Here is a 25,185-nt window from a genome sequence, read left to right on the forward strand (position 1 = left end):
CGAACTCGACTTCCGCCACATTCAACCTCCTCTAAAAATTTATTAAATAGTAAAATCTAAACTTTACTTTTTTTATAATAGGTTAGAATTACCTTATTTATAATAAATTAGGATTACCTTTAAATAATAATAAAAAATTTAATTATATAATAGGTTAAATTTTATAGCGGTAAATTTATCATTATATTTAGGAGATAACGGAATCCACTTACTTACATCAAAACAAACAACAAAACTCAAAAAATTAATTTTACCAGCACCTAATTAGATAAAAACAAACAAAAAAAAAATAATCACATTTTAAGAAAACTCAAACACCACTGCACTTGACTTACAATTTTTTTTTTTTGAGATAGGTAGCATGCTACCCGCTTCGTTTATTTCATTTAGAAATAAATTTAGTTAGAAATGTGAATCAACTAGGCTTCGAACTTGGGACCTCGGGTACCAACCACCAATCCCTTTTTCATTTGCGCTAGGGATGGTCAGTACTTGACTTACATTTGATCTACAGATTCGTCAATCCAAATGCTGCTCCCTTACCGTTTCATTTGGAACGGATTGAGGCGGGGACTCCACCAACCCGGATCCATTTACATCCCTAATCATAATCCTATTTCACATTATCGATTTTCAACATGAATTTTGCCCCCTTTTTATTTTTTCAGTGGTTAAGGTTCGTTATCAATCAAAAGCATGGATGGGGCTTTTGCATTCCAAAAGCTGACCCTAAAACATTGGAGCAGGAGGAGGTGATGTTAGTTGAAGCACCGAAAACTAAATCCGAATCCAAACCCGAACCCAAATCTGAATCCGTGCCCGCAGAGTCCAGGTTGATGTCCTGGAGCTGCACGTTCTGACACGGCGCCTCCGGGCTGCACGAGAAGGTCACCGCCACCGGACTGTTCGTCGTCCCCCTGATCCGTCGGAACGCCACGTCCCGAATCTTAACATGGGAGGGCTGCATCAAGTTTGTTAGTTCTCAGCGAGTTTTGAATTCGAAAGGCAACAAAAAATTATCAGAGATTACACTAAGGGCATGTTTGGTTGTACGTAGTTGTAACTGTATCTAAATTTAAATTCGGTATTTATTTTGGTAGATTTGAATTCAACTGCATTAAGAGGCTCAACTGCAGCAATTAAAATTACGCCAAAATTTGCCACTGTTCCAACTATAGCACTTGAAAACAGTAATGTTCAACAGAGATAAGCTTATCTTTCTAATAATATTTTTCCCCCTTTCCTACACAGGAGGTAATCTCACCACCATATTATAAGATAATAGATATTTGTAAATACACATCTTAACCGTATATAATTAAACAAAATAGTTATAGTTGTAGCATTTTCTACTAAATCCAACTAACTAAGATTTATGTAACATAACTGTTATATATACATATATACACACTGTATTTACAATTGCGTCGAATTAAACGTGCCCTAAGAGATGTTTGGATTGACGTTGTATTTTGACCGTACATTAAATATTTAAGGTTTTTTTTTTGAGAGATAGGTGTCGGACTAAATGTGCCCTACGAGATGTTTGGATTGACGTAGTATTTTGACCGTACATTAAATATTTAAGGTTTTTTTTAAAAAAAATAGGTAGCACGCTATCTGCTTCGTTTATTTCATTTAAAAATAAACTTAGCTGAAAATGTGAATCAACTAAGATTCGAACTTGAAACCTTGGGTACCAACCACCAAGTCCTTTGTCATTTGTTCTAGAGACGGTCGGCAGCCAATATTTAAGATTAAATCATTGTTGTGGACGTTAAAAGTATCACTTCTATTCTAATAAACTTATTTTACAGTCGAGTTATAATTACATCAATTCAAACACTCCCATATGAAAATCACGGTAAATCCGGTGTATAAAAAACTATTAAAAAATTATATAAATAAATTGTCAATCACATTCACCAACACTCCAGATCTTATCATTTTTTTAAAAAAATTTCTTGATGAATTTCACAATGTTCCTAAAGAAACAACAAAAATCGAGTAAAATAGTTAAAAAAAAGGTTTTCTAGCTTTTTTTCAAAATTGTCCAAGTTTAAATGATCATGATCAAGTGAAACCACATTAGAGATTTTTGGAGGGGAGGGTTTGAGCTTTTCATTTTACCCTCTCTAATAATTGTCTCCATGGATATGCAAATTTGGCCAGAATTTAAACAATAGGTATAAGCTATTGACACTAAATAGCCAAATCTAGGCGCGACTGCAAAAATGCGGCCTTTCGATAAAGCTCTGAATCCGTAGCTTTCTCAGAAAGCCATAGAGCGCGGCTCGCTTGTGAGCCATACCATCAGGCCAAACAGGTCCTATATCTTTTCTGCCGAAATGTCGTTCTCTGATTCAAATCATATCACGAGCAAGTGTGAATGTATGAGTACGTGTGACCTACTGACATGTGAAAAGAGAGAGAGAGAGAGAGAAAAAAGAACTGAAGGTTAAGGGCAAGTACCAGAGTGGTGCAGTTGTGGACCGGACAGTAGACCTGATCGATGATGATGGGGCGGGTGACGTTGTGCATGACTATGTCCTCGAAGGTGATGTCGGAGGCGGCGCTGGGCGGGGAGCCTGGCCACGTCTTGATTCGAACTCCGTTCGTGGTGCCGACCACCGTGCAGTTCCGCACCCGCACCCCTGCCACGTCCTCCTCGTTCTCGTACTTCCCGAGGCTCCCGACACTGATCGAAATAACAATGAACAATCACAACTTTGGCGGATCTATATAGCGCATTGAGCTGCATGTATAAACTAATTAAATATCTTCATCTGAAGTATATATGCCCGCGCGCATATAATTAACAAATATGAGTAATGTTGTATATATGCATACATATTTTTTAACATTTTATTTTTATGCCGATGTTGAGAATCTCAATTTGACGGTCGACACGATGTTTTGCTTGGTTTCATCAAAATACTACTATAAAAGTTTGGAATGTCGAATGTCCGACTTAAAAGTTCGAGGGCCAAAGTAAGTTTTGAGTATAGGAATGATAAGGTGTTTGATGATTTGCTTCTTTTTACCTGATGCCGTGCCCCGGACCGCACGTGACGTTGAACACCGTGATGTTGGTGGAGCCCGGGCCGATAGAGATGCAGTCGTCGCCGGTCCCGACGGTCAGGCTGGTGAGGTTGACGTGGCTGGAGCGGCTGACGTGGATGCCGTCGGTGTTGGGGCTGTCGCCGGGCGCGGAGATGTTGAGGTGGTGGACGGTGATCGACGTGCTGCGCTGGATCGCCACGTGGAATCCCATGCTGTTCTGGACGGCGAGATCGGCGATCCTCCCGCTGTTGATATTTATGAACCGCAGCGACTACAGTAATACAGCGGAAGTGCTCACCACTAGGATGTCCGAAAGTGCTGAACATAAATATTAAAAATACTAATCTCGGTATCTAAAGTTATTGGAGATAAATAATTATTTTATATAATTTTAATATGATATCACAGTAGCGAGATTTCGAATTCGAATACTATCAAACTCTTATAGATATTTAAGTTTCTTCCATTTAATTGAAGCCCACATCTTCGGCTTATCAAAATATTTTTGTTGGCTATTTATTATTGGGTTAAAATAGCACCAATTTTCTGTCCCGTGACAATAGGTTCGGGAGACTAATAAGTTGAGTTGAGTGGATGTGTGGTCCACAAGAGATCTAATGACAAGAGGCTTAATAATAGACCCAATATCCAGATGAGTTAAATCAGGTCAAAAGTTCGCAAGCGCTGTAGTTGAGCTTTTAAGTGTGATGGGTGCGTGCTTCCTATCAGCACGTACTTTTAGAATAGTTAGTTAGCATTTACCATCCACAATTTCGAGACCAGATAAGATGAGTGTAAAATTTAAAAAATATAATATGATATTAGAACATGAGATCAAATCTCATCATGCTTCTAGCATTGTTAATTTTCTACCATTTAATTTAAGTTCTCGACTTTGGCCTATCTAAATGTCTCAAGTCCAAACGTGAGTGAGAGTGCTAAATATAAATATTAAAAGCATATTTTTCTACCAGCTTTCAGAGTTTTGAAGAACAATGAAAGTTACAAGTCCCGAATTCGACCCTGTGATGAACGTTAAATTATCTCTCTACATCCATTTTCTCAAGAAAATCTTACCATGGGACGGTTCTTGCTTTTTAGTTCGGTTGCGGCCGTCCATGCGTCGGCGCCCTGGCCGTCGACGACACCTCCGCCGTCGACCGCCAACTTTTGCAAATTGCGGAACTCGATCCAGTAGAGCCCGGGGACGCCGGCGAGGCCCGGAGCCTTTAGGGTTCCGTGGATTTGGATCCTCGGCGACGACGGGCCCATGCAAGGCCCCTTGAAGCTTATTGGGCCTACTAGGAAGTTCCCTGGGGGTATCACTAAGGTTGCAGATCCATTTTGGGCACATGCTGCGTCCCATGCATTTAAAAAGGCCTGATATATATACTAACTCATAAGTCTATGTACGTATATACATACGTATTCTATACACGTTTGTATATATGTGTGCGTATATATGTGCTTCATGTAAAACATCAGATAGAATATAATTTATGTACGTAGTACAATCATATAAAAGATATGCGAGATATAATACAAAAATTTAATCTATTAATTAAATGTTAAATATGAGAATTTGCTATCTCACGAACTATAATACTCAAACAAAGCTTGATGTTTTAATAATTTATATTCACCTATTTGCAATGGAACTCAAAATATACAAATATATATATACACACGCTAGCTATCATTGTTACTACTCCAAAAAAGAAAAGAAAAAAAAGCTATAAATATTGCAACAATGAAACAACAGTGGAAATTTCTCTTAACTCAATCCAATGAAGCTAATTTGAGAATCATAGAATATATATGATATATATAGCTCAAAATTTTAGCTTCTGTGGCATATATATAAACATTAATCCAAGAAATAAACATAACACTAAACTTATACACCATGATTTAATTAGGCACATTATGCATATAAACCCTTAGTTCGTTTTCATGAGAAACTCTACCTTGCTATTTATGTCGGCGGTTCCATTGGGCGACGCAGAATACTTGGTTACGTCGAAAACGACCTCGGCGCGGCTGAACTCAACCATGCACATAACCAAGCAAGTAAAACAAGCTAGGTTTAGCCCATTCCTAACTCCATAACTGTGAATCATTTCCTAGTTGGATCGAGGCGGTTTCAGAACCCTCCGACAACAAACGCAGGCCCCGACCGGACTTAATGGGGCCGACGACGATGAGGAGGATGAAAAAAGATGAGATTCAAGCAAATTTGCTCCATATATACCTCCCAATTAATGTAATTAACCTAATTGCTACTAATTATAGTTAATGACAAGATTTGGGAGGTTGTTTCTGACTTAACCTAAATATATAGAGCAACCTCTCAAAATCGCATTTCTTATGACTTTTCCAACTAATTTCTATCAATTCCAACTCTAATTTGGGCATCTCCTTTTTGTCTTTTTTTTTTTCTTTCTTTTTTTGGATAAAAAGGAAAAGTGTAATAGCTAGGTATCCATTTTTTGTAAATTTGATTCTTTTTTTGTATATATAAATAGTTATATTCAAATAATACTTTGTTTAAGTTCCGGTTAAACCAAACATGCCTCAAATTTCATTCCATAAATATATATATGATGGATGGATCACCCCCAATTAATGGTTAAGACAAATCCAAGAAATTAACTCACAAAACACATCATATAGATACTTTGCTACAAATGACAACTACATATATATATATATATATATATATATATATATATATATATATATATATATATATATATATATATATATATATNTTACATCATTCAAGCTAACAACAAAAAGCACACAAATTAAACTACCTCCCTGCAAGTATACTACTTAGTACACATATTAATACTTCACTAGCCAATATATATACATAGGTCCATATAATTAGTCACACACTTGGACATGTATAAGCTAATTATGTGGACTAGCTAGGAAATTAAACAAACACATTGAGTTTGGCCTTTTGGATGCCCATCATCATCATCAATGAAGCTCTACTGGGGACTAAAAAGCCGAGATGTTCGGTTTCCGAGGACGATAACCGACGAATAGGACGCCACCGTAAGCCCTAGCAGCTTGGTTGCTATCAATCACTGCTGCTTCTTTCTTTGGAGGAGTATTTTTCATCTGAGAGTACTTAGAATTGTTTCTGTAGGAATGATCAGTAGAAGAGGTTGTTGTTGTTGTTGTTGTTGTTGGTGGTGGTGGTGGTGGTGGTGGTCTCCTTTTTTTGTTGGCTAAGTACTCCTCCACCAAGTCAAACCCTTCCCTCCCTACCTTCACAAGATCTGCATGATAAGCCATGTCAAAGCTTATATGTATATATGAATATGTAGGAGGTGATTAAGCTATATAAAGAGCTTAATTATTTGTTAGTTAATTTGGTGGTTCTTAAGGAGAAGATGATATACTAAACAGTACCCCTTCTTATAGGGTTACTTGTGTGGACTTTAGGGTATAGCACGTGTTTGGCTTAGATTCTGAAAAGTGATTTTAGGATCAAAAGTAATTTTTTCTTTAATAGGGCGGTTCGTAAATCGTTTTTCAAAATCTGATTCTGATTTATAAAATCAGTTTTCTAATTTTAGAGGCTCAAAATCAGAAATAGCTAAAATCTATTTTTTGAAATTTGATTCTAAGTTTAAACTTAAATTTTAATTTCAAATTCAAATTTAAACTTTAACTTATTTTAAAATAAATATAGTAAAAAAAATTATTATTCCAAACAACAAAAAAGTTTTGCTAAACAATTTTATAAACTATTTCAGAAAAATCGTTTTCCATCTAAACTCAACCAAACGCTCTATAAATTATAATCAAAATTAATTCTGTAAAAATCGTTTTTCCAATAGCTAGACCATAAAAATCGCTTTTCCAATAGCTAGACCAAAAGGGCCCATATTTCCTAGTTTAAATTCTTATTCTCTTTTAATTTTTATATGTAATGATTGAGCTTAGATTATTAGTTCTCACTTTTTGGTGATATGTTCTTATCTCACTTTGAAGAGGACCAAGTAGTGTAAAGATATTATTTCTCCTATTTTAATCATATATGTAATATGTAGCATCTACTACACTATATTCTACCAGAATCTCATGATTAATATGAGTAGATATTTTTGCTTTTATATATCACGCTTTCTCTTGAAGCTACTACTTTCACTGAAACAAATAAACCCTTTCTGTGGTAAATCTTTGAACACTTTTCCAATATTTATCAGCTTACTAATAAAGTTTAGGTTATTTAGAATCTTGAGTAGTAGATGGCTTCTTAATATTATGTGACAAAAGATATTCTACATATTTTTAAGCATATATGAAGTAGATATTTTTGCTTTTATATATCACACTTCCTCTTGAAGCTACTACTTTTACTGAAACAAATAAACCCTTTTGTGTGGTGAATCTTTGAACACTTTTTCAATATTTATTAGCTTACTAATAAAGTTTAGGTTATTTAGAATCCTGAGTAGTAGATGGCTTCTTAATATTATGTGACAAAAAATATTCTACATATTTTTAAGCATATATGAAATAGAGGAAGGTGAAAAGGGGATGTTGTGCAACCTCTCATACATCAAACTCTAATTTCTTGCACAAATCCTGGTGGTCCGCAGGGGCTCCACGCACGTGCTTATATTCGAGCTTAAAGCATGAATCAATTTCGATAAATTTTAGTTATCGATGTAAGATTGTTGGCGCTAATCATTAATTCCAAAAATTTGAGCTACTAGAAAGATACAATCAATTCACTTAATGTTGTACAAACATAACGCTCATGATTTTTTATTGTGACTCAGGGTCCAACTAACCTCCCGCCATTTCGAATATGACTCAGCTCAATCCGACTTTCTGCCATTTCAAATGTGACTCAGCTCAACTTGGCCTCCTGCCATAGGGTAGGATGATGGTCTCTTTAAGCCAACAATTGAGTCATAGGACATGCATGATTAATCCGGATCGATCGAGCTTTTAGATGAAGTGTTATTTTCAATAGAGGTGAACAAAAAGAAAAAACATTATGCTTTCTTTATTTAACATCAATACTACTTGGTCTAGTATATAGGAAGCTAATCCGAGCTTTCTTTCTGGTACTCAGACGCTTATTTCAGCTTTCCAAATATTAAATGTTCTCGTCATTTCATTCACCGAGCACTTAGGTAGTAGAGAAATTAAGCAGTTCTTTTTTTTTTTCCCTTTTCCTCTCTTTCCCTCGCTCTTTGGATCGAATATCACATCTCTCCATATTTGTTTGATACCAAAGTTTTTTCATATTGTTCTCCTATATCATATATAGCGCGAAAGAAACCAATTGACACTAACCGAGCTAATTGTCTCGACTGAGCTTGAATCAGCTCGTGATCGAACTTTAATTTGATTCTTTGGTGGATTAATTCTAATGCCATTAAAAGCACCTAATAATGCTTTTATTTATTGCAATAACCGCGAACCAAATATACATATCCAAATCCTTTATATTGTTAAACTGGTAAAGAAAACTTGTGTTATTAACTAGGTGAAAAGCAAATTAGTCTATGGTCAAGTCTAAGTTAGGTCGAAAAGCGCCCCATGCAACACATTGGAACATATTCGAGTAGGGAAATGCTTTGCAAAGAATCGCATCGGTCATTAATCAAGAGATCATGCTAATCTCGATGATCTGGCCCTTTCGTAGACGGTTGTGGATTGATAAAGAAACATAAGATATAGATAAATAAAGTTAGAGAATTTTGCGAAAATGGTGAAACCACTTTAAACTTTGATGCCTACAGAATGTTTAAGTAAATTAAGGTCTTATCTGACATCGCTATTTGTGGTTGAAAAAAGAACTGATACTGAAATTGTGTTGAGTTGCAGGGTTTCTTGTATATCTTTTTTACTATTATTTGATAGAAACTGGTAAGCAAAAAAGAAAAAAAGAAACTTCTAATTATGTTTTTTTTTTTGTTTTAATGTCTTTGAAAAATAGAAAGCCGAAAAAAGATCTGAAACATGCCCCGACAAAACTCATTCTTTCTCCGCAATAAATATTGTTGCAATATATATATAATAATTTTTGCAACAAATAAGAATCGTCGCAAATAGTTGCTATAAATCTTGTGGTAATAAATGACTAAATAATATGATTTGCATTATCACAACAGCATAAGCTGTTGCAATAAAATATTTTTTTATAATAATTTAATTTAATTATTGATGCCATTGAAATGATGTAATAGAATAAAATTGTTATAGTGTATGCAAATATTGAGCCGTACCTTTCAAAAAGTATATGATCCTAATATTTTAGTACTTAAATCACTGCTAATTAAGGTGTCTTCAGCAATAATGATTTATTCGTTAAATAGTGATCGATCTGAATTATGATTTTTGGAATTTAATTACCACCTAAAATTTCACCTTCTGATCCTTCATTTAGATGAGTCTTTTGCATGTATTTAAGTGTGCTTCTATTTTGATATCAAGAGGTTGATAATGTTAACATACCTATAATTTTGCTCACAAAATCAGGGAAAAACTATAGCCAATTACCACCTAAAATTTCACCTTCTGATCCTTCATTTAGATGAGTCTTTTGCATGTATTTAAGTATGCTAATTGGCTATAGTTTTTCCCTGATTTTGTGAGCAAAATTATAGGTATGTTAACATTATCAACCTCTTGATATCAAAATAGAAGCACACTTATTATGACAGTTTTGTATATACATATGTAATTAAGCTTGCTAGTTTCTATTTGCTTTGAGAACACTTAACTACATATATATCTAATTACATAGACCACACTCCATATAGCATGAGACTAAAACCTCACAACTTACAAGGATACATAAACCCATACCATATGACACTACCTGATACATATCTTAAGCTCAAGCACACACATATTTATACTACTAAAGAGTGGTCTCACAGAAGCCAAAAAAGAGATACCAAGCAATACTAGTTGCTTCTTTGATTGTTATTATTAGCACGCTTGCCGACCTTCTTTGCGGGATACTCGGTGTAAACGAGCCCGCCATAAGCCTTCGCCGCCTCGTTGCAATCGATCGCTTCTGATTCTTTCTTACGATTCTTGTTATCGATCGGTGGCGGTTTTTTCGGGTTCTTGGGTTTGTAATACTCGAGCAAATCAAAAGCATCTGCACCCACCTTGTAGAGATCTCTTTGAGGAGCCATTATGTGATGAAGAGAGTAAGGAGAAGCTATGAACTAAGTTGTGATGAGAAGCTAAGGGTGATTATGATACTCTTTATAGGGGGCTAATGTGTTGACTTGTTGACCTAAGTCAATGGTCTTTGGTTCTCTTTGTGACTCTTTTGTTGCATGTTTTGAGCTTATCTAATCTCCTGATTTTTTGGGAGGAAGCCAGGTGGAGTGGAGTGGATTGGACAAAAGGGGAGAGAATGTGAGAAAGTGTGGATATTTTCAAAGGAATATGTCCCCTATTCTTTTCATGGGAGGAGAATATATACTCTTTGCTTACTCATTCGACACCGATGATTGGATTGGATCAAAAACGCCAGAAGCTTGTGAAATTGTTTGTTGTAAGCACAATATTAATCTTAGGGTGCGTTTGGTTCTTATCCTGGCAGTATTACAGGTAATCCTGCCAGGATAACTGTGTTTGGTTAATCCGCTATGTAATCTAGTCGTTAATGTAGTATTACAAATTGAGCAGGATTACATCGAAAATATTAACGGGAGGTGGGTTGTGTATCTTGCATTATTGAAACCCGTTAATACTACATATTATGTAAAATGACAATTTTACCCTCCAACAACCCAAAATCTAATTAACAGTATTATTTTCATCTCTCTCGCCTTCCCCCTGGCCCTATTTCTCGTACGCCGCTTTCTCTCGCTTTCTCTCTCTCAACGTCTCTCTCTCTCTCGCGCGCGCACGAACACCTACCATCTTCTATTGCGTCGTCCTCCCAAGTAATCATCACGATCTCCTTCCCTCCATTCGTCATTTTCGTAAAAAATAATATTCAAATGACAACAATAAGGGCAATTTTAGAAAAAACGATACTTTTATGTCAGGATTACTAAATTTTATAAACTGAACCAAACACTGTAATCTAGTATTACATTACTGTATTAAACCAAATGCTCTAATGTAGTATCAGTAGTAATCTCACGTCGAAATCCAAGATACCTGGATATGTCGAGATACTTTGTAATATTACATAACTCGAACCAAACGGGCCCTTAAAGAATGATGAGAAAAGTTGTTTGAATTTCATTTTAGGGTGGCGATGGGTCGGTTCAGATTTGAACATAGATTATAATCTAATTTCATATTGTAATGCTTATACGGGGCAAATTAAAATCAGTTTGATTCATTTCGCCTAAAAGATTAACTAATTCTAAATTAACTAGGCTTTGTCATGGGTGACCGTCGAATCATCAAAAAGTTCTAAATTGATAGATTATTATCCAACACATTTAAACCTTATAATTTGTAGAACCTAACTCCACTTAATCTATCTGTCACTACTCAAAACTCATTCAATTCGAGTCATAACCGTAGTACCTCTATAAAAATCAAATTCGAATTAAATTTGAAACTTATTAAAATACAAAGCTTTTGAGTAGCCAAAAATGCCGAATACTAAAGGATGAGAAAAAAAAAATTATCTGTCAGTATTTCAGACTAAGAACATAAAATGTAAATTTAAATTTTTGGTGAAAAATAGATTGGGTTCGGGTGGTTCCACTATCAATCCATTATCCGGGTCCATACCCGAAATCAACCAGACAATCTAATTTATCAACTCAACTTAATCCAAACCCATCAGTCCACTCAATGCACTCAACCTATCAACCCGGCTTATATTCAATAAAGTAAAAATGTACGGAACTTATCTGAATTATGAACTATTTTAAATTGACTATTCAAAATTTCAAAATTTTAATTTTGCTATTCAACCTTTCAATTTGTTTGATATGAATAAATCAATTGCACTTTGATTTCAAAATTTGAATGCGTCCTTTATCCTTACAAATTTAGTTAGTATATATATATACTTCATATTTCTCACAGCAATAATGATAATAAAATTAAAATTTTGAAAGATTATGTAGCTTATTCAGAACGGACGGTCAATAATTCGGATAAGCTTTGTACATTTTTATCATAAAAGAAAGAAGAAAAAAGAAAATAAAGAGAGGAAGCAAATGATAAAAAAGGCAGAGGAAGAAGGAGATGATGGTGATGATGAGATAAAAGGAAGAAGGAAAAAATAAAAGAAATAAAGGAAAATGAATAAAATGAATAAAAAAAAGTCAAAAAATAAAAGAAACTAAAAAAAAACAGCTGCTATAATAAAGACATAAGAATAAAAATATAAAAAGGATAAAAATTATAAGAATAATAAATTATATTTATAATAGCAGTAAAAGTTGAAGATTAAAATGTCATATGTCTCATAGTTCGAGTCAAAAATTGCAACTTTAATAAGCTCAAAGCGTCACATACCTTATAATTTTAGTAAGAAAATATAATCCATTAAATTCAAGAACTAAAGTGTCACGTGTTTTATAGTTTTAGGATCAAATGTGTAATTTGTTCTTTTTATATTTTAATTTTATTCTAAATGAAGGTAGAGTTGAGTATCGATCGGTTTTGTCACGCGTACGAATATGTTAAGCTATCTAATAAATTTTAATATTAGATTTAAATTAATGAATTATACTTTTACTTTAAAATTTGAATATCTTTTTTAGCTTTACAGATTTAGTTACTATGCTCCATATAATCTTCTTAACTAAATTTATTAAAATAAATAATTAACTTAAACTTTATCAATTTTTTTTATTTTTCAATATATTAATCTATATGTAATTGATTAATATTATCAAACTAAAATTTATATTTAATAATGTTAAATATTTATATATTTTAATTTTTTATAATAAAAGAGGAAAAAATTAAATTGGATTAAAAAATAAGTCTAACTTTATAGTCTAAATAAAAAAAAAATACAATAAAAAATTTTAAACAATGGGCCCACTTTTAGTGGACCCCACATACCCCCAACCCCACCCGTCCCGCTCCCCCTCCTGCTCCCGCCCCACCCGGCACGTGGCCTCCGCCTCTCAATTCATGATATTTAATATTTAATATTTAATAGATAGATAATAACGGACCGTCCTAGAGCAAATGACAAAGAGCTTAACGGTTTGTATTCGAGACTCAATTTCAAATTCTAGTTGATTCATATTTTTAACTAAATTTATTTTTAAATAAAATAAACGAAGCGAGTTACGTGCTATCTATCTCTCAAAACAGAAAGAAAAAAAAATAGATAATAAATAATAAATATGTGAGTCCTATTGAAATAAATTATGAAGATCGGAGAATCAACCGGTAAAAAGAAAAGATTATGGATTTAAGTAAAAAATTAGAAAAAGATTGGGATCAACGGTGTAACTAATCCAAAAATTATTAATCAAATAAAAGTTTAAGTGGATATTTTGCATTATTCCATTGGATTATACGTCCCCCACGAGACCTTTTTCATCCGTATCTAACGCATCTCCATCCACACTGCATGGTAATGCTCTTAATCTCAAATTAATCAGATAAGTGATTACGCACGCAAAAACACCCTGCACGTCCACTCACATCGCGACACCTGTCAATTCAGCACTGGGCCCCACCCCATTAATCACCTCTCCTACTCCGCTCCATTAGGAAGTAGAGAAACCTTGCCTTGCGAAGGACAAACTCTCTCACCCTCACCCCCAAACCTCGCTCCCCTTCGTCGTCGTCGTCTTCGTCTTCGTTGGATCGAAGCGATCCATTGATCGATCTAGGGTTTCTTCCTCGCCCATGGCGAAGCTCACCTCCCACCTCCTCCGCGAGGTCCACCCCGCGCAGTGCTTCGACGAGGCGGCGCTGCTCCGCTACGCCGCGGCGCACGTCGAGGGCTTCCCCGCGCCGCTCGCCGGGTTCGCCGTGCGCCAGTTCGGCCATGGCCAATCCAACCCCACCTTTTGCCTCGAGTGCGCCGCTCAGGGGGCCGTGAAGCGCTACGTGCTGCGGAAGAAGCCCCCCGGGGTCATCCTCCAATCCGCCCACGCCGTCGAGAGGGAGTTCGAGGTTTGTCCCCCCACTTTCTACGGTCCCTAGTTTAACCGATCGATTGTTGGTTAGGGTTTTGTGTTTTATGTTTGGGATTTGAGTGCGAAATTTGGGAGTTTAATGGTGTAGCATTATGCGAAATCGTGGTAAAGTTGAAGTTTTTAGTGCTAGTTCGGCCAGTTTGCTACCTAGGATTGGGTTGGATCGGAGAAGAGAGGGCGATGTTGGGGAAGGTAGAAGGGTTTAAGTGACTCAAAGGAGCCGAAGGTCCCAATTTGTAGGAGGTGGTTTTGGTAAGATTCAATGGAATATTTCTGAATTCAATCCATTTAATTCTGATTTCTCGTGTGGGATTTGACAATTCCATCCAAGTGGAATTGTTTGACCCCTCGACATCTATGATTCGCAGTCTCCCCCTCCCATATATCCGTGTTGTCATTATCCTATCCAATTTGATCCTGGGTGCCAAATGGGCCCTATGGTCATTGATAAGTATAGGAAGAGAACCTTGCAGTTGTATGAAAGAGAAAAAGTGGTACAATTTGTCGCTAAATCAATCTTTGAATTGTATTACGAAGCTTGAAGGGAGAGTGGTCACTGATCAAATAAAGGGAAAGACATGAGAGCCTACCAGAATCTAGGTTGATCAACTATGGAAGCTATATATGTGTGAATTTGTATGACGACAAATTTTTAAGAGAATAAAGGAGATAACAAGAACCTGTATCAGAAAGTGGCTATAATTTTTCACCCATACCCAATCAGTGGGACGTCGTGTCTGAGTTGGATTCACTTCAGGACCATGATCAACCCCAACTTATATACCCTTTTATTTCCGTGTTTCTGTGCATTAGGTTACCACGAGTTTTGTTTTGCTACTTGATTGCAGTGGCTTATGTTTTACAAACTTCTCTGCACCTTCTGCCTCTATTACTTTTCCACATCAATCTTAGCTCTTCATTATGTTTTATTTTGGGGCAGGTTCTTAAGGCTTTGGGTGTTCATACTGATGTTCCGGTACCTAGAGTCTTTTGCCTGTGCACTGACGCGAGCATAATTGGAACACCATTCTACATCATGGAGTATTTGGAGGGATGGATATATTCAGATAACAAACTGCCAGTAAGATATATATAATTTGAGCATTATATGGTCCTTTCTTTTAATGTTGCATTGCTTTGGTTCTTCTACAATCATTTTATGGTTGACCAACGTTGCTTGGTCTATTTTAACTACAAGAATATTTGTGAGTCATAACTTGATAGGGAGGAGGGACCAAATTATATTTTTACTTTAATTGCTCATGTTTTGATTGTAATCTGTGTGAACTTTAGTAGTAATCAAATAGAACAGATGTGATTTCTTGTTCTTCCTTGAAACGCTTTTTATTGTTTGTTTTTCTGTGAACAATTTGATAAATCTACATTTTTTTTTTATCTGGACAGGGGGTTAGTCCACAGAAAAGGAAAGCAATATATATTGCTGCCGCGAAAACACTAGCTGCATTGCATAGTGTTGATGTAGATTCTATTGGTTTGCAAAAGTTTGGCCGGAGGGACAATTATTGCAAGAGACAAGTTCAGTGAGCTAGTTTAAATGTTTAATCTTTTTTTTTTTTTGGCCCCTCTTATTACCAGCTCTAAATATTATCTGATCAATGGCTTGTTCTGCTTATGTGGAATATTGTTGTCAAATGGCTGCTATTCCCTTGACGAAATTGCAAATGGCATAATATCACTCAAGTTATCAGACCTTTCTATGGAGAAAATAAATGACAACTGACATTAGAATGGATTCAACTAGCATTTTTCTGATTAGGTTTTGTTTGTTGTCATTACTTGTTGCTTACGATTCAGTCATTGTTTAGGTTGTCTCTTTTGATCCTCAACATACTTGTGCGGTACTTTTAGTAGATGTAACATCAACAAGATGGAGCGTTGTTTGATGAATTACTTTTTCCTCTCCTAGGTTGAGAGATGGGAGAGACAGTATCTAGCTTCGACTGGTGAAGGGAAACCTGATCGTTATCAGCCGATGCTTGATCTGGCTGGATGGCTGAAACAGCATATACCTAAAGATGATTCTTCAGGAGCATCAGGCACTGGTCTTGTTCATGGTGATTTCCGTGTTGATAATCTGGTTTTCCATCCGGAAGAGGTCGGTATTGATATTTGCTTATGTGTATTATATAAATTTCGAATTCAAAATCACATTGATTACGGACCTTCTCGTCAATTTTGTTGTTCTAGCATTCTTTTGAACTAGCAAAGCTGCTTTAGGTTTAGTAGTCTGACATGAGATTTGACTGCAGTAAAAAATAAAGTTTACTTTTTCTGCAGTTGACTATAGTGAAAGAGTCGAAGTGAGAGCTCTAAAGAACTTAGGTAGATTTTCAACAATTTTTAAATATCTTAAAGTGTACATTCTATTAATCAATTATTTTGCCGTGATAAAATATATAACATTCTGATTGCGAAACAACAGTTATGTGAGCTTAATTGACAATTTTGCTTATTCCAACTGCACAACTGCTTAGCCTCCTTGTCATTGGCTAAGCCCTTGTAGCCTTAGTCATCTCGGGACTCGTAGATGACTTGATCACTTTGAAACATGAAACAGTCTTGTGGTATTAAACGACATTAAATGACACAAGAACATATATTTTTTATCTGGGCAACAAATGTGGGATTAATCAAGAGGGGAGCATATGTATTATCGTATCTAAATAATATGTTATGCTTCAACTTTCACATCAAAAGTATCCAGAGAGTTCTTCTGTATCCTTTGCATTTGTATACCTGATTGGTCATTTTGTCTGAGGACACTTACTGGCTTGTCCTTGTTCCATTCTGGAATGCTTAATATTCCTTCCTTGTTTGGACATAACCTGCTTATTTCAACTTGCTGCGCAATTAAGTCTTGTAGCTGAAAAGGTGGTTTTGAAATATCTACAATCTGGCTATTCAAGTAATTCATAAGAACAAGATAGAAAGAATTGAGTGACACTTCTTTCTACAGGATCGAGTGATTGGTGTACTTGATTGGGAATTGTCGACTTTGGGAAATCAGATGTGCGATCTTGCATACAGCTGCTTGGTACTCTCTCTTCTCATTTTTATGTGCAGTAAAATTTTGTTCTAGCAAGGCTACCATGTCTTTACTATTATGCAATTTCAATTTTCAATCTAATTAATACTGTTTCTTCTTGTCATTCTTTTTCATCCATTATAGTACTCGAGAAGTTCCCTTGAATCATGCTTTCCATGGTTGTGTTAGTGATTTATCAGTTGGTTGACATTGTAATCGCTCTTATTTGGCACTTAAGATTACTTATGTGATGTTCCTTTCCCAGATATTTTCATCCTTGATGTTTGTTTCTTTTCACTGCTCTCTATTTATGCTCCCCAAGCACGCACAACACCGAGTGAATTTTTGACAAGTTCCAAAAAGATCACATCAGCCAACTTATAAATAAAAGAGGCAGAATTTTCTTGTTTCCTACCAGCTTAGTGCCCTGATCGAGGGTTTTTACTCTTTGCTTGCTCTCACTATGTGCACCTATCTACCCTTCACTGCTTATCCATGTAGAAGTTACTGCATACTTCTTCCCTTTTCCCTCTCATTTTTGTATTGTTGGGTAGGTGAATGTGTTCTCTGACTACTATCTACTTTTAGCTCTTTGGTTTCATATGAACATTCATGAAGTTGATACTTAGATTGTAATAGTTGATATTTTTACACAGGGAATAATACCTTATTATAACTCTTGCTTTCTCTGTACTCTTTTCAGATGCTTCCTCTTTTCAAATGTTTCTTTTAGTATCATTTTGTTCTTTTGTGAGGAAACATGCTTATATGTCTTAATTTAAACAAGGCAAATTCAGTATCTATAATTTGGGAAGTAGCATGCATAGTTATATATCGACAATCTGATGTGCCGTTTGTTCATTGGTAAGTTTGTTACACAGATTAAATACTTTCATGAGCTCGAATATCCAGTACTCAACAGTGTGTTCATAAATGGCTCTAAAATCATTAATTAGTGATGATAGCTTGCTCCTCACATCATTTCTTAGAGTCAAAAACTGAATTTTCTTCTTTTGTTGTTTCTGCCAGCCTTACATCGTTGACTTAACCCTAGAGGAAAAGAAGTCTTATGGGGGATTTGAGCATGTTGGTAATCCAGAAGGCATTCCTCCACTACCAGAATATTTGGCAGCGTACTGCTCTGCTGCTGTAAGAACTAGCTTGATTCTTTTCTCACCCACCTATATATTATTGTTATTATTCTAGTTGAATTTTTTTTTTTCCAGGGAAAACCTTGGCCAGTTGCAGACTGGAAGTTTTGTGTTGCCTTTTCTTTATTCCGTGGAGCATCTATATATGCAGGAATTTATCACAGATTTATTCTGGTATTTTACTTTTGTGATTTTATCTATGCTTGTTAAATCCCTGTATTTTATGTTTATAGAGTTATTGAATGTACATGCAGGGTAATGCATCAGGGGGTGACAGTGCTAAGTATGCTGGAAAGCGTGCTAATATCTTGGTGGATCGAGCCTGGGAGTTTATAAATCGAAGAACTGTCCTTCCAGAGCGACCTCCGCTTGGTAATTTCTTTTGCTAGCCTAGTTTAACCATATGTTATGGTACAATTGTTCATGTGAAGTTACACTTACCTATCATACGGTTAGCTATTATGGATTCAGAAGTTTCTCAGCAGAAGTTGGTGGATGAAAAGGAAAACCCGTATCTCATGAAGGGGCAGGGGAAATTCGTGCCCAGTCAAAAGGTTTCGGAACTGCGAAATAAGTTGATAAAGTTTATGGAAGATCACATATACCCAATGGAAAATGAGTTCTACAAACTGGCACTGTCAAATGCACGATGGACAATTCACCCGCAAGAAGAGAATTTAAAAGAAGCAGCAAAGAGGGAAGGCTTATGGAACTTGTGGATTCCTGTAAGTCTCATTCGTAATAATCAATTTCATAAATCACTTTTTAGTTTCTAAGCCTGAAAACTGGGGTTATGGCTCTTCTTTTTTTTTTCCCTTTTCTTAGCTGGTTTGTTTTAAGCGTTTGCTAACCATTCGAGTTCTTTTGCAGTTCGATAGTGCTGCTAGAGCAAGGGAGCTACTATTTGGAGGAAACAATTGTGTCTCTGACGGAAATTCAAATGATCTCTTGCTGGGTGCAGGGCTTTCGAATCTTGAGTATGGACATTTGTGTGAAATAATGGGCCGCTCAGTTTGGGCCCCTCAGATATTTAATTGTGGTGCACCTGATACCGGTAATATGGAGGTAAGCCATAAACTCTGTTACAGCTATTGAAATGTGAGCCTAAAAGATGTTGAAAAATGAATGACTCCGCAGAATTTAGCTTCTTGAAGTGTATATATATACAGACATGCATATAGACAGGCATACATGCGATACTTCATGATATGTTGTTTCCTTTAGCAGTTTAGCCATAATTGCAAATGGCACAATAGTACAGAATAATATTAACTGTTTTTCTTAGGTGTTGTTGAGGTATGGTACGAAGGAACAGCAAGAAAAGTGGTTGATTCCTCTATTAGAAGGGAAAATTCGTTCAGGGTTTGCAATGACGGAGCCACAGGTTGCGTCTTCAGATGCTACTAACATTGAATGTTCAATTACTAGGTGAGATTAAAAATTTGTCGAATCAGGATTCAGCTAGAGATGCAGTTTCATCACAGAATAATCGTATCGTATCTTACAACCATGGCAAAATGGATATTTTCCTCCTTTATTCTATGATGCTAGTATCGAGTGCAGGTTTTTCTTGTTGATTTGTTCAGCATATTTAGATGTGTTTCCTGCTCTATCTTGTTTGTGATAATCTGTGTGATATGCTGAAGACCAATTTACCTGACTTCAGGTCTTTCAATCTAATATGTGATACAGACAGGGGGAATATTACATTATAAACGGCAAGAAGTGGTGGACCAGTGGAGCGATGGACCCTAGATGCAAAATCCTTATCGTAATGGTGAGGTTTTTTTGTCCATAATTTTGTATGTTACATATGGTAATTTTATCTCTCTTCCTAGCTGAAAGTATCTATGCTCTGCAGGGAAAGACAGATTTTACTGCTCCGAAACATAAGCAGCAGTCGATGATTTTAGTGGATATTAATACCCCTGGAGTGCATATAAAGAGACCATTATTGGTCTTCGGTTTTGATGACGCACCTCACGGGCACGCTGAAATTATTTTCGACAATGTGCGTGTTCCAGCAAAGAATATACTCCTTGGAGAAGGCCGGGGTTTCGAGATTGCTCAAGTAAGTATTGCTTCATTACTTCAGTGAGAAATTGAGGCATTTCTTATTTAACTGAAATTGGATTGTGGTTTGCAGGGTAGGCTTGGTCCTGGCAGATTACATCATTGCATGAGACTGATAGGGGCTGCGGAGCGTGGCATGGATATGATGGTTGAAAGAGCTCTCAAGAGGAGAGCTTTCGGAAAAATGATCGCTGAACATGGTTCCTTTTTGTCGGACCTTGCGAAGGTAATGTGGATGTTTAAATATGAGAACAAAAATGATCACAGGCCAAGGCCAAGTTTCTTCAGTTTGGGTTGACCCCGATTTTATGCAGGACCGAGCCGCTGCATCGGGACAATTTATATATAATTATAAAAACTCTTTATGTCTTCGTTTCTTCACTCAGGACAAGAGCTTATGCTAACAGTTAATGCCATTGTTCATCGCTGCAAACTCGCTGACATTGGTAGCATATTGCAGTGCCGGATAGAGGTGGAGCAGGCCAGACTCTTGGTCTTAGAGGCTGCGGATCAACTCGATCGACTTGGCAACAAGAGAGCTCGAGGAATCATCGCCATGGCAAAGGTAAAATCAAGGGCTGGTTACAAATTTTGTCCCTAGTCTGATACTCTGATCAGGGATTCAATTTCTGTCGTAGAATCTCAACTATACTATTTCAGAACTAAAGTTCGACGCCTACTTCACCCTCATCCTCCAATTCTCAGTGCCATCCCTAACTAACCCTAAAAACAAAAAAGTACCTTGCTAAATCTTGCTTCTCCGACTCGACATCAATTTGTGAGACACTCAAATACGGCTTTCTCTGGCAGGTTGCTGCACCAAATATGGCCCTTAATGTGCTCGACAGGGCGATGCAAGTACACGGAGCGGGCGGTCTCTCTTCAGACACTGTTCTCTCCCACTTATGGGCGACTGCACGGACGTTAAGGATCGCCGACGGACCTGATGAGGTTCATCTGGGAACTATTGCCAAGCTAGAGGTTCGAAGAGCGAGGATGTGAGATTAGTAGTTTAATTAAATGCTGGTATCAAATGAAGTTATAATATAATGTAGGAACCTTACAGCAAGCGACAATTTGCGTTTACATTATTGTGGTCATAGTTTTTTTTTTCAGGAAATAAAATTTTCAAATAGTTTTATGTACAAATAATAAAATGAAAACTAAGCTCCTGAGTTATGTTTGTACTTTATTCTCAATGCTTTAAATGAATATTTATACCCTTTATAAATTGTTACATACAGTGATCAAAATTTCCTAATCCTAGTTTCTTCATTTCATACAAAGAAAAGGTATATTACATTAGTCTGTGAAATTGTAGGACGAGGATTTGTATCCTATGTCAATCTTAATTGATCGAGCAATTATTGATTCCTCAATTCATGTGGCTTTCCATTACATCAATTTTCGCCTTTGATCTAACACTCTTTATTCCAAAGATCAAAAGAAATTGGAAACTGTATTGATTCCCTACTAATTCAAACCTAAGATAAAAGGGATCGAAACCGATCCCAACCACTGATCACCCTGAATGAACGATGCCACCGTGAAGTTGGTTGCCTCGTCGGAGCTATTGATGACACGGTGCCCGGGCCACTGCACCCGCCCCGTCGTGTTCGAACCCGGCCCTCTGTTCATGTACTCGCCGTAGTATAGCGTATCCAACGCGAACGTACCGTTCCACGGCAACCAACCGGCTGGATCAATCAAGCTATCGAGGAACGACTGCATGTACACCGTCCTCGAATACTGCTTCCACGGCCTACCGAGGTAGGTTGAGAAATTCGACTGCACCGGGATGAGATCGGCGGCTGCGGCAACTTTACATTTGTGGATCGAAATCCCGGTGTTCTGATTCGGGTCCTCTCTCCCTTGGGCTGTGAACACGTTGTTCTGGTTCGGGTCGGGCTTTCGGGCGTACAAGTTGCAGCTCTGGAGCACGACCGCCCCGTCCCCGAATATGAAATCCACCGTCCCGTAGATGTCGCATTCGCGGTAGAACTGGCGGAGGGAGTGGACATAGAGAGTGTCCTGGTAGCCCACGAAACTGCACCGGTAGAAGACCGAGAGGTCCGCTCCGGTCCTCAGGGCTACCGCTTGGTGCTTGCTTGGGCCGGCTGAGTTCTCGATCGTCAAGTCCCGGGCTATGAAACCGTTACCGACAACAGCTGCGCAGAAAAATAAGATACTACTGAGTTCAGTTTATCTTCTATAAAAGCAGAAATGACATGAAAATACAAAAATATTTCCTAAAATGTGAAAGATTTGTCGTAAACTACAATGATTTACCATCCTCATCGCAACAATTCTTAGTTAGTTATACCCTTGCTATTAGATATTACTCCACGCGAATCGTAAAGCATCAGGATCATAAAATCTAACAGTAAAAAACAATTGCACCTCAAAAGGTCATAATCATTAATATGTATTTTATAATTATTTTAGTATCAGAAACAGTTTTAAAGGGTCTTAAATAGAGTAATGTTAAGCATGTAAAGGTCCAAATCCTAATTAGTGTAATGGTAAGTTGGTAACTATCGAGTATTCCCATTGCTTTAAATGGCAAAAGGAAATTGTAAGGATCCTTAAATTTAGAGCTTGTTATCAAATGCTAAATAAGTAATTAAAGGAGCCCACAAGCATGTGATGTTATCACGGGCCACACTAGGTGATCACAATCGAAAAGATGCCACTAATTATGAAGTGACAACATAAGTCAAATGTACCATAAAGTAAGTCATGTAGTACACTTATTAATGCAAAAGGATGAGACATATCTATTATAATAAAATTACTTTTTATTTTTCCCAAAAAAAAAGACATTTTACATTTGAATGACACGCAAAACGCAGATAAAACTTTCTAACAATATTAAAAGTGAATTATTATAGAAGGATAAAAATACTATACTTTAAATTGTAAATTAATAAAACTAGTAGCATATCTAATTGAATAAGTTGTTTTTTATCTCATAAATTAGCAACCACAATGAGCTTCTACACAAGGGACTTAGCTTATATTTGAAGTAGCATTTTATTTCGACCGAAAAAAAAAAATGTTAACAGTCTTGGAATGTTATTTCAAACGTTCCAACAAATATTACTGATAGCAAACTTACTGTCCGTCCAATATTTTATACTTTAACAGCTGTATTAAAATACTTACTTATCAACTACATTTTAATGAATTTAGTTAAAAATGTTTCCCACCTCAATCTACTCTAAATTACTCATATTTTAGAGATTAGGTAAGGCATATGAATAAATTTATTTGTCACATTGATACACACACAATGCATAGGACACACACACAAACACTTTTCTCACTGACACACCATTTTAAAAATATTTTTTTAAAAATGTACCAAAATCTTCTCCTTATCCAAAGTTGGCTTTGTGTGCCTCTTAAATGGAAATAAAAAAAACAAAATTTTTTTTTTAAAAAAACATTACATCACCAATGATTCAAAACCCCCAACACCTCACATGTGCCTACATTTATGCACCCTTATCTCTCCTCATTTTTTTCACTTGTCACAATGTGACCACTACCACCTCCATTACTAACTGTGGGCTTCATATGATGACAAGGGGATACAAGCAAAAATACCCTAATAGATGCTCATATTAAACCTAATTTTTGTCCTAAATTAATTAGTTCTATAAGTATAGGACAATAAAACAACAAAACTCCCATCATTGAACCTACTTTGGAGAGGATTTTAGGGAAATGCACTTTCCTTTGGACATTGATTTAATGCTATTATCCCAATAGCATGTTTGACTCGACCAGAACTTCTGCAAAAATAGAATTCTTAGAATATATATAAAATATATATATATATATATATTCTTTTTGTTTTCGTAGTTAATAATATGAAATATATATAAATTATACTTATTTTATTAAGATATAATTTCTGTAATTCTACCATATCACTCCAAAAAAATCATATTTTTTTATATTTTCATCCTTTTTTTTTTTGACCTAGCTAATAATGTTAAGCAGCTTCATGAATGATATAATTGTCCTCTTTGTCACTCTTTGAAACATCACTGTAAAAGCTTCTCCTCCCCTGACAAAAAAACTTTTCCAAGAAGCTGTTGAGCCAGGGTGTAATGTACCTCAATCTACTATTCATTTCTCTTAGCTAGCTAGTGGTCCACTATATTGAAATGATGTTTGTTTCAAATGATGTTTGTTTCAAATGCTACGTCATTAAAACGGTCTCAGCGACTATATATAATAAAATATTTTATTTAAATAAATAAATAATAATTTAAAGAATAATTATAGATTGATAGAGAGGAAGTCTATTAGCTTGGCATACATTAATATTACGTTTTCGCATTTTCTTAATTTTAATTTGTTTTTTCGGATTTTAGTTAAGGGCTTTTTTTGCATTTAGACCCCTGACAAATTTTTATTTTAAAAATAGCTCTGTCAAAATTTAATTTGCAAAAATGGCCCTGGACCTGCCACGCAGGCGCCACGTCAGCGCCACGCGGGCAGGGCTGGGCCCGTGTGTTAAGTTGAACACGGTGAATCATTCACCGTGTTCAAACACGGTGAATAGTTCACCGTGTTTAGTAGGTATTTTTTGTTACGTATTTTTTGTATATTGAAAAGTGGAATAAGGAGTAGGGATGTCAATAGATATGGATATCCGAAATATTATCCGAATTCAAACCCGAATAAATTATATATATATATA

General features: G+C 36.1%; 3 protein-coding genes across 6 annotated transcripts in view; 1 reads left to right on the forward strand and 2 right to left on the reverse strand.

Moving 5' to 3' along the window:
* On the reverse strand, positions 415–5,278 carry LOC109724390 (exopolygalacturonase-like). The gene is made up of 5 exons (XM_020253202.1): positions 5,031–5,278; positions 4,141–4,443; positions 3,045–3,334; positions 2,473–2,698; positions 415–961 (listed from the first exon to the last, which is right to left on the reverse strand). The coding sequence occupies exons 1-5, from the start codon at positions 5,181–5,183 to the stop codon at positions 689–691; spliced, it is 1,245 nt and encodes a 414-aa protein (XP_020108791.1). The 5' UTR covers positions 5,184–5,278; the 3' UTR covers positions 415–688.
* On the forward strand, positions 13,769–21,663 carry LOC109724088 (probable acyl-CoA dehydrogenase IBR3). Of its 4 annotated transcripts, none has more exons than XM_020252755.1 (16): positions 13,769–14,178; positions 15,142–15,282; positions 15,606–15,737; positions 16,129–16,317; positions 17,179–17,256; positions 18,277–18,396; positions 18,474–18,572; positions 18,653–18,770; positions 18,855–19,123; positions 19,269–19,463; positions 19,684–19,826; positions 20,091–20,175; positions 20,260–20,469; positions 20,545–20,697; positions 20,932–21,036; positions 21,282–21,663. In XM_020252755.1, exons 1-16 carry the CDS (start codon positions 13,909–13,911, stop codon positions 21,471–21,473), a joined length of 2,499 nt encoding a protein of 832 aa, XP_020108344.1. In that variant the 5' UTR covers positions 13,769–13,908; the 3' UTR covers positions 21,474–21,663. The 4 variants fall into 4 exon arrangements, with proteins under 4 accessions (XP_020108344.1, XP_020108345.1, XP_020108346.1 ...); XM_020252756.1 differs by having other exon boundaries at positions 18,870–19,123; XM_020252757.1 differs by having other exon boundaries at positions 18,873–19,123.
* LOC109724089 (pectinesterase-like) overlaps positions 21,787–25,185 on the reverse strand; it is a 5,942-nt gene continuing 2,543 nt past the window's right edge. Inside the window, exon 3 of the mRNA XM_020252759.1 lies at positions 21,787–22,639. Within this exon, the coding sequence (XP_020108348.1) occupies positions 21,945–22,639 (695 nt within the window). The 3' untranslated portion in view covers positions 21,787–21,944. The remainder of the gene's footprint in view (positions 22,640–25,185) is intronic.

This window comes from Ananas comosus, linkage group 18 (genome assembly GCF_001540865.1).
Source record: "Ananas comosus cultivar F153 linkage group 18, ASM154086v1, whole genome shotgun sequence".
Lineage (NCBI taxonomy): Eukaryota > Viridiplantae > Streptophyta > Magnoliopsida > Poales > Bromeliaceae > Ananas > Ananas comosus.